Consider the following 17,036-nt stretch of genomic DNA (forward strand, 5'->3'; position numbering starts at 1 on the left):
TCTGAGGTCCCACCTAATTCCACCACCCAAACCCTTAAACTAGGTTTGGTTCTTTCAAGTCTTCAGAGATACGTGAGTAAATCTTCCACAACAAAAGAGAATGTAGTAACCTGATTCCAACCCACAGTTACTGAAGCCCCAAAGGGTCTCCCTTTTGCCTTTCCTCTATACATTTACTCCTTGGTGATCTCATCTAATTTCTTATGCCTTAACTACAGCCTCTGCTCTGAGGATTCAGATTTAGTCTTCTCTGTTTCATCTCTCTTTAGGGATTAAATTCTCAAACTCCAGTTCTTTGGACTAAGAGAGTTGTTCTCATTTTCTCTGAAACAAATTTCCTTTTCCACTGTGTTCCCCAAAGGAATCACCACCATCTTTCCAGAAAACAAGATTCTAAGTTTTATTTTTACATTTCACTTCATATTCAATCATTAGATATTTGTTGTTCTGCTGCAGTAATTCCAAGATTCACTTTTCCCCCATAATTCCTGCTGCTAGATACTAGAGTTTGGCATTGACTACAGGACCAGCTACATAACTTGCAGGGCTCAGTACAAAATAAAAATGCAGGGCTCCTTGTGACAGACACTATTGCTTGCAAACCCACAACTTCCAGGTCTTTCCTGCTAGAAAATGGCGAGGTTGTCTAGATATACTTTGTGGATGTGCAGGAGCTGAAGCCAGGAAGCCAGTTAGGATGTAATGAACCAGGTAAGACATCATTATGACTTGGCCCAGGGAAGGAGCAGTGGAGGTGCGAAAGTGGTCATATTCTAGATAGAACTTAGTGGTAGAGCCAACAGGAATTACTATTGGATTGAGTATGGTATATGGTATACGAATCAATGACATTGAGGTTTTGGCTTTAGCACTTAGGATAGTGAGTTCTCACAAAATGAAATGGGGAGGATTCCAGAAGGAGCAGATTTCAGGGAAAATTTAGGACATTAATTTCAGACATACCATGTTTGAGAAGCTTATTTTGAATTTGTAGTTCAGAGGTGGGATAAGGACTAGAAATTTATTTGGAAGTCATCAGCATTGAAATGACTTTTAAAGCCACGGGACTAGAAGAGATCCTCTAAAAAGTGTGTGTGTGGAGAAGCAGAATGAAGTCTAAGTCGTAGGAGGTTGAGGAACTAAGAAGTGGCAAAAGAGGCTCAGAAGGGGCATCAAATGCAGGAAGAGAGTGCTTTATTGCAGTGGGTCTAAGAAAAGCAGAACCACCGATTTGGTTGGTATGGAGGCAGATGAGGACCTGATATTGATTACTGAATTTAATAACATGGAGGTCACAGTGAACTTCACAAGAAAAGTTTCAGTGGAACACTGGGGACAAGACATACTTGTAGTGAGAGGAGAAAAAAAAAGGAAGAGGAATTTTCCTCTATTCAAACAAAATTATGAAAATATAAAATATGCTGTATGTATGCAGATTCTTGTCTGCATGATACATGTGCCTTGGAATGGGATCTTCTAGGTGGCTGAGACTAGGCTGTGTTTTTGTTTTGTTTAAAAGATTTCATTTATTTATTTGACAGAGAGAGAGCATACAGGGGGAGGGGCAGTGGGAGAGGAAGAAGCAGGCTCCCCACTGAGCAGGGAGTCTGATGCAGGGCTCCACTCCAGGACCCTGGGATCATGACCTGAGCCGAAGGCAGACGCTTAACTGACTGAGCCACCCAGGAGTCCCTAGGCTGTGTTTTCTCTACAGAGCTTTCCAGTCCAGTTATAAGCATAATCAGTCAGATACATCATCTGGAAACCCCAAATGGTCTCTTCACTGTCATGGACATAAGGAACATGATGATATTAATGAGTAAGAATGCCAAATGTATTGGGTTTAATGTAACATATTAACTCAATGCTTGGAGAGGAGAATCCTCTGTGTTATTTGAAACAACACAAAATCAACAAAATACAAATGATCAAGGGCAGTTTCTATTTTTTAGTCTTTTCCAATGTCTCAGCAAATGGCCTGAGCAGTGTTATTGAGATGAAAATAAGTGCCAAGTGGTGAAACCATTCCAGCCATAATGATCAGTCTTTGGCCAGTGTTAAGGCAGAAGGCTGGAACATTGGTTTCTAAAAAGGGCTCAAATCAAGGGGAAATAAGTGTTTCCAGCCTCTGCCTTTAAAAAAATAAAAAAATTAATAGCATGAATAGCTTGCAAACCGGGGACAAAGTGAAGGACAAAAGATGGCTACGCTAGGTCTGTAAGCGTGGGCTGGTTCCGTGTTATATTGAAGATAACGGCTTGCCATTTTAGATGTTCTATCAGGCAAAGTTGATCAGTGTTTTAGTCTGTTTGGGCTGCTGTAACAAAGTACCACAGACTAGGTGACTTATAAACAGCAGAAGTTTATTTCTCACACTTTTAGACGCTGGAGGTCCAGGATCAGGGTGCTGGAGTGGTCAGGTTCTGGGTAGGGCTCTCTTCCAGTGTGCAGACGACTGACATCTCTCTGTGTCCTCACATGATGGAAGAGGGGTGGAATTTCTGGGGTTTCTTTTATAAAATACTGATCCCAATCATAAGGCCTCCACCCTCATGACCTAAGTATCTCCCAAAGACCCCACTTCCTAATACATCACACTGGATTTCAACATGAGTTTTTGGGGAACACAACAGTCAAAGCACAGCCATCAGGGAAGAGGTTTTCAAGGGATCTTTGTGGGTAGAATGTAAGATTACTAGGCATACAGAGAGGATGCGCTGGACAGGATGGAAAGGAACACACTTGGGTACGACTGCAGGGTTTTAGACCATCAGGATAAATTCAGATGTGTGGTTTCTCTAGGGTGGGTTTCTGCTACTTCCAAACCTCTGACATATTTCCTACTGCATGCTATACACATCTTTCCTAGGCTCCCATAGACCTCACAGCTTCAAAATATCCTTAACTAATGAAACCTGCTTCTCTTTCTCTGTTTCCTTTATTTCTTCAATTAATGGCAACAGCAATCATCTCATTATCCAAGGGAAAACTTGGGAGTTATTCTAGACTCCTATCCCTCTCCCTAGTGCCCTGTCCTCTCTTCTGTCCCCAGCTGCCATCTATTTCAGCCCTTAATATATCTGGGATCAGTGCCATCCTCTTTAAAAGTGCCCTGCTATAGTTTCTCCCTTCGTCATTTTTCATTTGGATTGCTCCAATAGTCTCTTCAATGTCTTTCCTACCCCATCTCACCCCCTCCAATACATCTTCCTCGATGCCTCCAGGGGGAGCTTTCCAAAGTCTTTCGGTGGTCCCAACTCTTTGGCATGAAGCCCTCTCTGATCTGTCCTTTTCTCCCTCTCCAGCATGTCAGTTGCACCCTGGGCACCCCCGCCGTCGTGCTGCACTGCTCTCTGTCCCCTTTCGTGGTTGGTTGGCCCCTCAAGCCTTTGCATTTACATCTGCCTGGAAATGTCTTCTGGAATTCACATTAAGCTCACTTCTGGGGGGGCTTTCTTTGACACTTCAGATTGGTTTATGAGTCTCCCGTGAGCTTTCCTCTCCGTCATCCCTGGCAAAGTGCAGCTTTATAATTTTCTCTGTCTCCCTCATAGGATAGTGAGCTCTGAGGCCAGGGTCGATACAAGATGATGGCAGCGCTCCACGTCTAGCGAGCTCTGTTTGTTGACCACCTTCAGGAAACATCATGCTAACTCACAGCAGCAGGAGTGGCGGAGGGCCCAGCAGTAGTGCCCAGTGTGCAGCCTCTGCATGGAGCCTGGGACCCGAGCTGCGGCAGTGGTGGTCTCTGATAAGGAGTCCTGCAGTGCTCTTTGAGCGCTACCCCCAGATGCACAGCCAATTCACCGGCTGTCCCGGAGATTCTGTGAACTGCATAGTATCTTGGAACACATCTTTTTTTTTTTTCTTGCATTAAACCAATTAGATTGGCTTCTGTGTTCTGCAGCCAGGAGCCCTTATGTAGACCTCTTGACTGAGAGAACCCTGGAGTCCAGTCATCTCACTCCTGCTGTTCCTGTTTCTGTCACATGGAGTCACTACGGAGAAGCTGGCTCTTCACTCTTCAAGCCCCGATTCTGGTCCACTCAGCTGTGAAGCCTCCAGGTCCCAGGTCACCATGCAGACTGGCTTGGCTCTTCAAGGGCCACGACGCTACCTTCTCCCAGCTTGCAGCCCTTCGTGCTCATACCCGGGCGTCCAGGTTTGCTGGGCCAGGACATGGTGGAGGTTTTAAAACATGCCACAGATTTTTTGACACCCCTCCCATCAAGAGATGGATTATAGTTCCTCCCCTCAATCTGGTCAGGTCTTGTGATGGAAGCGAGGCTAAATGACTTCCAAGGCTGGGTTTATAAAGGCTATTCTGGTTTGTCAGCTGTTACGTAAGACTCTAGTGCCCCTGAGTCCCCATGTTGGGAGCCCAAGTGGAGACGACCACATAGAGAGAGAAGCCCGAGAAGCCCCAGGTGTTTGAGTTCTGTCAGCCCAAGCACCAGACGCGTGAGTGAGGCCTTCAAGATGACCCTTCCCCAGCCCTCCCTGTCTGATAGCAACTACACCAGAGGATGGAAGAAATGGCCAGCTGAGCCCAGTCAATCCCCAGACATGTGAGCAAAATAATAAACAATGGTTATTTAAATAAATATGTGAGGGTTCTTTCTTACACAGCCATAGATGACCAAATACTCTCTTGCATTCAATGATAAAAGGCATTACAAATCTGGGCAGCATGGGAGGGGAGGAGGAGTTAGTGTGTAAAGGGCACAGAATTTCAGTTTGGGAAGATGAACAACTTTTTGGAGACAGTGTGGTTGCACAACAAGGGGAACGTACTTAATGCTCCTAAACTGTGCCCTTCAAAATACTTAAAGCAGTTAAAAAAAATGTATGCATATGTTACCAATATTTTTTATTATTTATTTATTTATTTTTTTAAAGATTTTATTTATTTATTCGACAGAGAGAGAGACAGCCAGCGAGAGAGGGAACACAAGCAGGGGAAGTGGGAGAGGAAGAAGCAGGCTCATAGCGGAGGAGCCTGATGTGGGGCTCGATCCCATAACGCCGGGATCACGCCCTGAGCCGAAGGCAGACGCTTAACCGCTGTGCCACCCAGGCGCCCCGTTACCAATATTTTTTAAAAAGGAAAAAAAATCTGAGCAGTTAGCTACTTTGGAATATACATAGAAATGGACATTTCTCTTATTAAAACAACTGGGCTTTATCCAGGACTGAACCCCAGGTATTGAAGGTAATATTTATGTGAAAAATATACCTCAGTCTTCAGAATGATGATAGCTGCATTTTAAATCATCATAATAAAAGCAGCTACGTTTATTCACTGTGCACCTCCTATGAGCCAAGTGCTAAGGGGGCAGACAGAAGGAAGACAGTCTCTCTTCTCTCGTGTCCTACAGTGTAGTACATAGAGGGCAGTAGTGGGTGAGCATCGTGGCGAAGAAGTAGACAAACCAATGAGAACAGGACATGTTGCATGATGGCAAGTGCTATGCTGAGATTAAAGTAGGGTCACATGATAGAAAGACACTGGTGCCTACCGTGCAGTGGGTCCACAGGAGAGCCCTGAGTATATGCCATTTACTAAGAAGGGAGGACCTGGATAAAGAAAGGGCCATTTTGCATTGGCTATGTTTCTTTTGAAATGCTGTTAGATGTCCAGATGGAGATGTTAAGTGCTCAGTGAAATACAAGTCTGGGATTTAGGAAGATTAGGGCTGGAGATATGGATTGGTGGGGCATTGGACTGCGGGTGGGATTTAGAACGGACTCTAGGTAAGATCACTAGGGAAAGCACAATGTGAAAGGAATGGCCAGAAGGAAGAGACTGGGAAGGAGGCTGAGAGCGGCCAGGGAGGCAGTGGGCCAGGCAGAGTGTGATGTCCTGAGGGGCGGACTGTGTCTACTGCTGCTAGGCAGGGGAGAAGAGAGTAGCTAAGTGACTGTGGGTTTGACACCGAGGAGGTCAGTGGTTGTGTGGCAGTATCTGTGGAGAGTTTAAAGGGAGGGTCAAGGAGGACTTTTGAAATGGGGAACCAAAGACAAATCTTTCAAGAGAACTTTTAATACTTTAAAAAGCAGAGAAATGGGACAAGAGCCGTGAGGTCAGTTATTTTCCTGTGACAGGTACTATGCAAACATTTTATTTAGTATGCGGTTTCATTTTTGCAAAATTCTAGTTTCCATTTTAAAGGTAGAAAATAAGACCCAAAGATAGTAAATTGTCCGGGGCCAAGTAATTAGTAGATGGTAGAACTGGGGTTTGAACACAAGCTTATGTGAATCCAGTGTCATTCAACTAGCAAAACCTTTAGCATAATCAATATATCCTTCCTGTAAAAAGAGATAACTTAATCACATTTTCTAATAAATAAAGTATGTATGCCCGACTCAAGTATTTCTTTGATAATTATACAGCAAAGTTCCGATATGGAAGAAGTTTAGCAGAGACCTTTAAAAATATCCAATAAAACGTGCTTTATTATTTTTTTCCTAGGGAAGTACTAATTATGCAGTATCATTTCAACTAAAATCCAACTACCAAGAGAAAAAGAGCAGAAGAGAGAGATCACAATTTTATACATTGTACTGAGAAATAAGAGACCTTCCCACGTGGTGGCTAATCCAGTCAAAATAACTGGCCACTTTGGTGTAGACACCTGGGTACTCTGGTCTTCCGCAGTTTTCACCCCAACTCACAACACCCCAAACATAAGTCACATTGTTGACATCCTTACAGACTAAGGGACCTCCGGAGTCCCCTTTACAGGCATCGATGGAACCGTCATCTGTACCTGAACAAGACAAAGGAAGAAGAAAATCACACATGTACTTCTGTTTGTCGAGGCTGCCATGCCGACTTCCTGTCTCCTCCACCAAGGGGTGTACCAACGTTGGCTTTCTCACACTTCGCTAACCGGAAATAAGGCGTACTTTCCCTCTCAGGGCCCTGCTGGCCCCACCGAGGTGGAGAGGTGCAGGTTGGGAAGCCCTTTGTCTTCTGCTCATTCTCCATATTTAGTGAGTGCTTCCCGCGCTTCCTCTGTTTCATGCAAGTTTATACTCTGACGAGATTGCAATCTGAAAGTAGCATCCAATGCTAAGTGGGAAAATAATGGAAAAACTTCGTGCTTACTGAGGGCTTAATATGTATTAGTCATTCATTGTTTTAATCCTAAACCACAACCCTATGAGATAAGTATCATTATTATCCTTATTTTCATACGAGACAAATAAGGCACGGAGAGGTTAACTAATTTATCCAAGGTCATACAGCTACTAAGTGGCAGAGGTTGGACTTGAACTCAGGCAGGCAGATCTTCTGAGCTTTTCCTCTTAACTGTGATAACTGACTCCTGGTGGGTTTTGTACTATTCTCCCGTTTTGTCCTCTGTCATCCGGAACTCCATTTAAGAAGGGAGGGCACAGGGGATGGTCTGTTTCCTTTCTTCTCACTCTTAGGACTTTCTAAGGTTTTTAACTCACTGATCCCAAAAGTTATAGGATGTCAATAACTTTGCCTTTTTCTGGAATACACTATTTATAAATGGTTCTAGTAAAGCATTGTAAATGCATTACCCTGGCTGGTTCCCTGCCTTTGCGTCACCACCATAAGTGAACTGTTGGAGCTGTGTTAGTAATGTGGGAAACAAAGGCAAAAGAAATGTAGCTTACATGAAAATCTCCTTACAGTTCACAGCCCACTGATAGGTACTGCGACATGCAGAGCGTGACCCTCCTCAAGGTACTGGTGGCTGCCTTAGTGCCTTAATGTTCAAAGTAAGCTTATCTCGGCAGCAGCTGGCCCCTCAAGGTCCTGAAAGGCTTGCTTCCAGATTCCCTGGAGACTCACACTATGCCTCACCCCCACTAATTAGAAAGGACACAATCAGCCATTCCTCACAATCTCAGACAGCTCTTTCTGCCCACAGGGTCTGTCCCAGGATTAGGGAAGGGGTTAAGGTCCAGACGGGAGAGATAGGAGGCCCTGACTCCCCTGACTGGGCTCTGGAGACGCTGAGACAGAGCGAAACAAGAGATAAGGGAACAAACCAAGACACAAGAATCTCAAGGCCACAAGCTTCCAGGTCAGTTCTCAATAACCCGCCACTAAGGGCCTCCGTGGCAACCCATTCCCTGACCCCTCTCACTCCAGGGAGCTTTTCTTTCCTTTCTGCTCTCACCTTCACTTAATAAACTTTCACTTCACTTCACCCTGTTGTGTCCGCGAGATTCCTTCTTCCACTCTGACGTGCAAACCCTGCGAGCCTGCAACATGAGCTAGGGGCACTAGCACCACTCTGATAGTAAAGGACGGTGGCAGGGGTCATAAAAAGTGCCACGGGATTGCTGAGGAGGGAGGATTTACTTCCAAGCGGATGCGTCTGAAATGAGATCATTTAAGTTTGGGTTTTGATGCTGGATCTGCCATGTCTTGTCTGTATTTGGGAAATTTATGTAACTGCCCTGTACCTCAGTTTCCTTATTTATGAAGATCCCCAATTTTGCAGATGGGGAACGCTGTTCAAGGTCAGTGAGTCGTAACTGGTAAACACCGGGATATAAACCCACGCAGCCTGGTTCCAGAGTCTGTGCTTTTAGTCACCCTGCTATACCGTGGAGTAAGGAAGATCTTTCCTCTTTGTATTAGCAGGAGGGACTGAGCTAGGGCAAGGGAAGCTCCAGCCAGGAGGTCCGATGCAAGGGCCCAGGGCGCAGAGCGAGGGGTGAGGGGGCGGGTTTGGCGAGGAGAAGAGGTGTTGGGTCGGGGGTATAGGTACAGAGCTTAGAGAAACCACTCCGGGCTTACCTGCGCATTCCATTTCTTTTTCAAAATAGCGACCCGGATAATACCTGGAGCAGTTGTGGAGTAGGGTAACTTCACCCCACTGAAGTAAATGGACTTTTTGGTTATCTAAGCAAAGGGAGAGAACACGCACACATTTAGAAGTCACAAATGAGAAATCTAAATAAATACTCTCATCATTCAGTAAACCAGGAGGCACAGAGAAGATTCTATATATTCCTTAACACATAAATCAACTTTTGAGGAGAGTTCATTAGCATATTTAATCACACGCTGCTCCTATGCCCTGTTTCTCCTATTGTCTTGCTAAAAATAGTTAAGGGAGCGTTTCTGAACACATTCCTGACTGAAGTCATTTTCACTTCAGAGACCTAGCTGCTCTGAGATGAACAAGATAAACCCCCTCCCCTCTGATTGCTGAGTCTAGGGGAGGGAGCTGGGTAGGAGTCAGTGATCAGCATTTTCTCACATGAATAGCTCCTATCATCTTACATCCTGGATTTCCTTGAAAGTGCTTGTTAGAGTGAAAACGTCCTTTTAATATAAGAAGTTAAATGAAGAAAATACATATGAAGTTATCAGTCTGTATGCGTTTTTGTGTGTCTGAAGAAGTTCATCTCCTAAGTGATTCGAAAGAGGATTTAGGATTTCATTTGAATTAGAGATGTGGAGCTTGAATGTTTTTCATCTAAGGAGAGAGAAGGGGCAGATACTGCTGCTGATCGACAGTCCAGGAAGATGAGAAAAACGTAAGAATATGGGGTGAAATGTCTTGGGTATAAGGAGTGAGTCTTTGCCCCATCTCCCCTCCACCTTTTCCCCAAGCTTTCAGCAATTTTTATGCTCTAGGAGGGCAAGGACTGGACCTGATGGGTGGATTGCTATGTTAGCACCCAGCCTCATGCTGGCACAGAGTAGTTGCTTAATAAATATTTATGTAATTAATTCATCCATGAACTCCATAATCCAATTATACACTACACATCTTATGCCAAATGACTTACCCCCTCACTTAATGTATAAACTCTCAGGGGACAGAGGCTTCTGGTGTCTTGAGAGGACACTTCCTCAGACCCTAGCACTGTAGTGGGTACGTAGTAAACTGTAAAACTAATATTCTTCTCTTCTGAGAAGCAGGGGGAGACAAAAATCCACCAAAGTATAGGGCAAACAAGGAAAGAGTTTCTTTTTTTCTCCTTCAAGTTAGTTTTAAGATGTTACCTTCTCAGGTTGAGAGTTTTTTTTTTTTTTAATTAGTAATTTATCATTTCTTCTAACTCCGGGGAAGCCTTTAAAAACTGGGAACTCCTATACCGTGTGAACAATTTTTATTGGCTCAGGAGATTTCTCCCTCCCTTAAACTCTTGTTTTATATACTTCCTCTTTTTTCTTTCTTTTTTAAAGGGGGAGTGTGAGTGGGGAGGGGCAGAGGAAGAAGGAGAGAGAGACTCTCAAGCAGGCTCCATGCTCAGAACAGAGTCTGATGCGGGGCTAGATCCCACAACCCTGAGATCACGATGTGAGCCAAAATCAACAGCTGGACACTTAACCGACTGAGCCACCCAGGCACCCCATTGTTTTGTATATTTCTTGAGGCACCTGTCACATTCTGCTGTCCAATGGTGGCATTCACATCTGATGGCTCCTCTGTACTGTAAGTCCTTGAGAACTTGTCTTTGTCTCTCAAGTCTTGTAACCTCTATACTCCTTGTTGCCCTGGTCCATACTTTTCATCAGTGAAATCCTAGCACATTAGCATTACTATCTTGCAAGGACAGTAAGGGCTCAAGAAATGTGTTAAACTATATTTGATTAACAAGTAAAACAATGCATAAGAACATATCTACCAGTTTATAGGAAATACATGGAATAGAAGAACATGTGAAGGGGCGCCCGGATGGCTCAGCCGTTTAGCGTCTGCCTTCAGCTCAGTCATGATCCGAGGGTCCTGGGATCGAGCCCTGCATTGGGCTCCCTGCTTGGCAGGAAGCCTGCTTCTCCCTCTCCCACTCCCCCTGCTTGTGTTCCCTCTCTCGCTGTCTCTCTCTGTCAAATAAATAAATAAAAGCTTAAATAATAAAAAAAAAAAGAACATGTGAAATACCACATCAAGGATACAATCAGCCAAATTCAAGGTGTGAAAATTCCAAAATAAGAATGACCCAGTTTCCTTATTAAATACATTTTAAATAAAAGGAAGGGGTAACTGATCTAGATTTAAAAAGATTTAAGAAAAATAGCCACCAAATGCAATGTGCAGACTTTGGATCCCAATGGAAATAATCCTGACTGTAAATATATTTTGTAAATACTTGAGGAATACTAAACACGGGATGGTTATTAGATGATAGTGTGGGATCACTTTCATTTTGTTGTGTATGAATGGCATTGTGTTTTTGCTTTTATTTTTGTTTTTTAAGTCCTTACCTGGTAAAGATATCTACTGGAATATTCATGGACATATATCTATGCTCCAGAAAAAAAAAATGTGTGGGGTAGAGGGAATATGTTTAACAGCTCCCAATTGTTCTTCAGATCCATTCTCCACCCTTCAATGCCCTGCCCCCTGCCCAAAGAGCCTGATCTGAGGGATTGCCTCAGTAGGAATCTCTTAGCCTCTGGTTTTCAACATAAAACCCCAGCAGAAGAAGGGGGGGTAAGAAGAGAGGATAACGAGATTGGGGTTGGCTGTAACCTTCAATCCAAAGTCATTGCTTCTCTCAGTGCTCTACCGAGTCTCTTTCTCTTGGTCACTTCTTCCCCTCACATCTTCGGATTTCAGAGAGGATGTTCTGGTACTGTTGGTCCCGGTTTGCTGCATAGCCCCTGTGGTTCCCCAACCCCCTATCCACATCCCTGTAATTAATCCCTTTATAAATAACCCTTCCTAATTATCTTATTGAGATTGTGATTGATTCAGAGAGATAAAATGAGAATGGTAGAGGGTTGATAATCAGAAACTGGGTGATGAATAAGTAGGTTTATTATACTTTTATCTCTATTCTTCTGTATACTTGTAAATGTACGTAATAAACTTTTTTTAAGAGGAACAAATGTAAGGACATAATGCATTCCGGATAAACTAGTTACTAATAAAATTTAGTCTTGGGTATTCAAACATACTACAAATCTGGGTTAATTTATACACATATTTTATACTTTTCCATCTGGCAATTTTAAATAATGTGTTGGAGTATGAGTCTATAAGACCAACATAGTGAAGTTATTTACAAAGAGAATGTAGGAAGTCAAAAGGAAGCTAAATTTCAAAGCCAATGCTTCAAGATAAAGGCAAAAGCTTTGGCTAATTTAATTCTAATTTAACTTCTTATTTAGCCAGTTTTTCTAATAATTTGTCCCTAAGTGTCTACATAGCTTATCCATACAAAGGTTCACCTCAAGTCTCCTTAGAAGCTCAAGAAATAATTCTTTATGTTTTCTTCCTCTTTGTGGGATGTGATGGAGAGGGTGGGGCAAGGAGAATGGGGGAGGGGAGGAGATAGCAGAGGGTGGTGGGATTACTGACTCACCCATACTTTGACTATTGCTTTGAAAGCCATTTTATCTTCCATCCATGTCTCTCTAACAAATCCAGAAAATCATTGCTATATATGTTCCCCTGTCACTCTACTTTTGTGTGTGTGTGTGTGTGTGTGTGTGTGTGTAAATGGTTACCCCTCAATGTACGCTTCAAGGTCACAGAGCGTAGCTGTCCTTAGAAACTCTGGATCAGGGTCAGCTGCATAATTTTCAGGGCCCAGTGAAAAATAAAAATGTGAGATGGGGGCTGAGGCAAAAATTATTAAGAACTTCATGATGATGACAGCAGGGCAGTATGCTAAGCAAGGGGCCCTTTGGAGCCTGGGATGTTGGGCAATGGCACAGGTCTCACGCCCATGAAACTAGCCCTGACTGAATGCTCATTTTTCTGGATTTGATGCTATGTTTCTCCCCGAGTACTAGGAAATTAGCTCCTATCCATTTCTATTCCCATTTATTTCAACCCCTGGATTCTGACTAACAAATTTTAAAACATATACCTTTTTCTCGACCCCAGCCAGAAATAGTGCATTTGTCGTTAGGTCGGAATAGATATGAAGACCAGGGGACACAGACAGGGATGGAATTATTCAGCACACATTCTTTTCGGTTTGCGTGTTTTTTCAATTCAATCAAAGCTATGTCATTTTCATAGGTGGTTCCGTTGTACTTTTCATGAATAAAAATTTGCTTTACGTAGTGAACAATTACGTCTTTGTCAGGTCTTAACGTACTTAGGAATGATGTCCATATTTGGTAATGGTACATTTTACTGACGCTATAACAGAAAGGAAAAGAGAGATAAGATATATTGAGGAAAAATACCAACTATAAATATGAACATCTGATGCTTTATCTTTATATCTTCCCTTTTAAAGGACTTTCTTCCTTTTTCTAGATTTTTTTTTTAAAAATTCTTGCTGTCATGTAGCAGTGTGATTACATTTATGGGGTAGAATTAAAGTCAGTGGGTAAATGAAAAGAGGAATAATCCATCTAATTGCTCAATACCAGGGACATAAAGAACTCACTAACAACCAGAGATGCCCAGAAGTGGAACGAGTTGGCTACCTCTGGAGTGAGAGTACCGTCACTGAAGGTGTTCAAGCAGAGACCAGAAAGCATGTAGCCAGAAATGTGGTTGAGGGAATAGGGAAATCAGGACACACATTCTCATTACTCTGCCAACCCCAGAGGTTCTCAGGGTGGAGACCATAGCAGTCATTATCCTGTGTTTAAGACTGACTTCATCTTAACATTGCATTGTATTTACTTGCTCACAAGCCCTTCTTCCTGTTGGACTGTGCTCCTGGAGGTCAAAGATGGGGTCTATGGGGCGCCTGGGTGGCTCAGTTAAGCGTCTGCTTTCAGCTCAGGGTGTGATCCCGGCATTATGGGATCGAGCCCCACATCAGGCTCCTCTGCTGGAAGCCTGCTTCTTCCTCTCCCACTCCCCCTGCTTGTGTTCCCTTTCTCACTGGCTATCTCTCTCTCTGTCAAATAAATAAATAAAATCTTAAAAAAAAAAAGATGGGGTCTAATTAATCTGTGGATAGATGCCTGCATCCAGCATTGTACCTGGCATATATTTGCTGTTTTAAAATTTAGTTGAAATGGTTAATGAGCTAAATATTGCTTGTTCTTATGCTTCACTCAATTTTCATACTAATTTTTACCTCATGGTTTCCAGCAAATTGGCATTTACCATCATTTTCTCAGGTAATCACCTAACAGTTAAACGGTGTTGTTCTAGGAACCAAGAAGGTATTCAGGATGCTTTTATTTACACTTAATATTCCAAGAATGCTGTGCATCATATTAATTTTGTTTTTTTTTTTTAGGATCAGAGGTCCTGAATATTGTTTAAAGGTTAACTCTGTTTATTCATTCAATTTACTAACCAATACTTAGTATGCACCTACTATGACCAGGCACTGTGCTAGCCACCAGGATATAGACATGAACAAAATCAGAAATAGTTCCTGCCTTCATAGAGCTCAGGATCTAGGGAAAGATGCAGTATTAAATGGATAATGACAATAATGAAGATATGTATTCTACTGTGTAAAGTGAGGAATGAACAGCCCACGGGGTTCTGAGAACTTATCAAGAAGGCTTTATTTAAGGGAGTCAGGGAAGATTCTCTGAGGAAGTGAAGACTGAGCTAAGATCTGAGTAAAGAGTAGCACTAACTAGAGAAACAGGGTAGGAAAAATCATTTCAGGCATGAGAAATAACATATGAAGATCTCTCCGCAACAGGGAGCAAGGTGCACATGAGTAACTGAAAGAAGTCCACAGCACGTACAGCAGAGAGCAAGAGCTGAAGCTGTGGGGAAAGATGAAATTGGCAAAGGTAATTAGGGGTCAGATCATATGGAGCCTAAGGGGCCATGTTAAAAATGTTGTTTAGATACTCTAGAAGCAAACGAGCCTGGCAAAGAAGTGTCTGACATCTTCTGCCTTTCTGAGGAAGAAGTAGGCACTTCCTTCCACCAAAATGCATGAGAATATGCATTAAACAAATAGGAACAACGTAGATTAAGACTACTGAGAGTGGTGGTCCACAGTGGCAGTGCAGGAACACCCTGGACTCACCTTATCCCGCGGACACACCAAATCTACACCTACATATAGAGCGATGCCTCCTGAAGAAGAACGGGAGGCTAACTGAACAGCTTCTGCACAGCAACAACAGGGGGACCACACAGAGAATGGCAGGAGAGACAGAGACATGGTAATGATGGGAACTCCAGACTTGATGTTGCGCTGGTGAGTGCCATTGTCTATAGTTCCCCTCCACCTTGATAGCACAGATGGGAGCAGGGACCAGACACTCTGGCTGGGCTATAGTCTCAGTAACCCCAGATTCCTAGCCCTAACAGCTCCAGCCATCCCCCTCAGGTGGGCCCCTGCCGGCACCCATCCCATCTCCAGCTATCTCACTGAGGCTGTCCCAATACAGTGCACATTCAGATACCCCCTGTTTGTGCCTACTATATCTCCAGCCATCACACCAAAGTGGCCCAGGTAGAAAGTACTCCAGGACACCTCCAGCCTGCACCTGCTTCAGCTCCAGCCATCCCACCAGGGCACTCCCTATGTGGAGTGCCCCAGCCTGCCTGCCCCAGCTCCAGTTAGCCTGCCATAGTGGCCCTGGTGCAGAACACCCTGGAACCTGCTGACCCAGGCCAGTTCCAGCTCCAGCTTTCCAGCCAGGTGGTTCCAGCATGGAGCACCCTGGGACCCCCAGACCCATGCCCACTCCCACTCCAGCTGTTTCTGTAGGGTGGCCTCAGTGTAGCATGCCCTAAGACCCCCTGGTCCATGCTGGCTCCCACTTTGGCCGGTCAACCAAAGCCTCCAGCACACACAGTCTACATAGGGAAGCATGTACACAGGACCACTCCTTCAAGACTGGGAAAGGTAGCTGCTCTGCCTAATTCACAGAAACAGAGGAAGTCAAACAAAATCAGGAGACAGAGGAATATGTTCCAAATAAAAGAACGAACAAGATATAACCCCAGGGGTTAAAAAAAAAACCCTAATGAAATGGAAGTAAGTAATTTACCTGATAAAGAGTTCAAAGTAATGGTCATAAAGATGCTCACTGAACTTGGGAGAAGAACAGAGGAACACAGTGAAATCTTCAACCAAGAGTTGAAAAATATAAGAAAGAACTAAAAAGAAGTCACAGAGCTAAAGAATACAATAACTGAACCAAAAAATACTCTAGAGGAAATCAGTAGCAAATTAGATGATCCATAAGAACAGATCAGAGATCTGGAAGACAGAATCGTGGAAATTACCCAAGTAGAACAGCAAAAAGAAAAATAATAATAAAAAAAACACGTAGTTTAAGGGACCTTGGACAACATCAAGTATACTAATATTCACATTTTAGGGGTCCACAGAGGAGAAGAGAAATAGAGGTGGGCAGAAAACTTCTTTGAAGAAATAATAGTTGAAAACTTTCTTAACCTGGGGAAGGAAACAGACACCCAGGTCCAGAAAGCACCGAAAGTCCCAAAACAAGATGAACCCAAAGAGATCCATACCAAGGCATATTATAATTAAAATGGCGAAAGTTAAAGATAAAGAGAAAATCTTAAAAGCAGTAAGAGAAGAACAAAAAGTTACAAACAAGGGAAATCTCGTAAGACTATCAGCTGATTTTTCAGCAGACTTTGCAGGCCAAAAGGGAGTAGCAGGATATATTTAAAGTGCTGAAAAGGAAAAGCTTATAACCAAGAATGCATTATTTGGCAAGATTATCATTCAGGGTTGAAGAAGAGATAAAGAATTTCCCAGACAAGAAAAAGCTGAAGTTCATCACCACTAAACTGATCTTATGAAAAATGTTAAAGCCATAACTAGAAATAAGGAAATATATGAAAGAAAAAAAAAAACTTACTGATATAGGTAAATATATAGTAAAAGCAGTAAAGTAAATTGGCTACTTGCAAAGTTAATATGAAGGTTAAAAGACAAAAATAGTAGAATCAACTATAACAAAAATGAGCAGTTAAGGGGTACACATAATAAAAAGATACATCTTCTTACTTAAGACATCAAAAACTTAAAATATGAGGGAGGGAGTAAAAAAATGTAGTGCTTTTAGAATGTGTTCAAACTTGTGACTATCAGCTGTGTGTATGGGAAGAGAGAGAGACTGCTATGTATGCGGGTGAATATAGATGCGCCTCATGGCA

At 43.0% G+C, this 17,036-nt stretch overlaps 1 protein-coding gene across 1 annotated transcript in view; it reads right to left on the bottom strand.

The window, feature by feature from the left end:
• Positions 1 to 6,441: 6,441 nt before the first annotated feature.
• The window catches only part of CFI (complement factor I), a 54,519-nt gene continuing 43,924 nt past the window's right edge, over positions 6,442 to 17,036 (bottom strand). Inside the window, exons 12-14 of the mRNA XM_026499181.4 lie at positions 12,826 to 13,103; positions 8,789 to 8,893; positions 6,442 to 6,773 (exon numbers count right to left, since the gene is read on the bottom strand). Of these exons, the coding sequence (XP_026354966.1) occupies positions 6,556 to 6,773; positions 8,789 to 8,893; positions 12,826 to 13,103 (601 nt within the window). The 3' untranslated portion in view covers positions 6,442 to 6,555. The remainder of the gene's footprint in view (positions 6,774 to 8,788; positions 8,894 to 12,825; positions 13,104 to 17,036) is intronic.

This window comes from Ursus arctos, unplaced genomic scaffold (genome assembly GCF_023065955.2).
Source record: "Ursus arctos isolate Adak ecotype North America unplaced genomic scaffold, UrsArc2.0 scaffold_11, whole genome shotgun sequence".
Lineage (NCBI taxonomy): Eukaryota > Metazoa > Chordata > Mammalia > Carnivora > Ursidae > Ursus > Ursus arctos.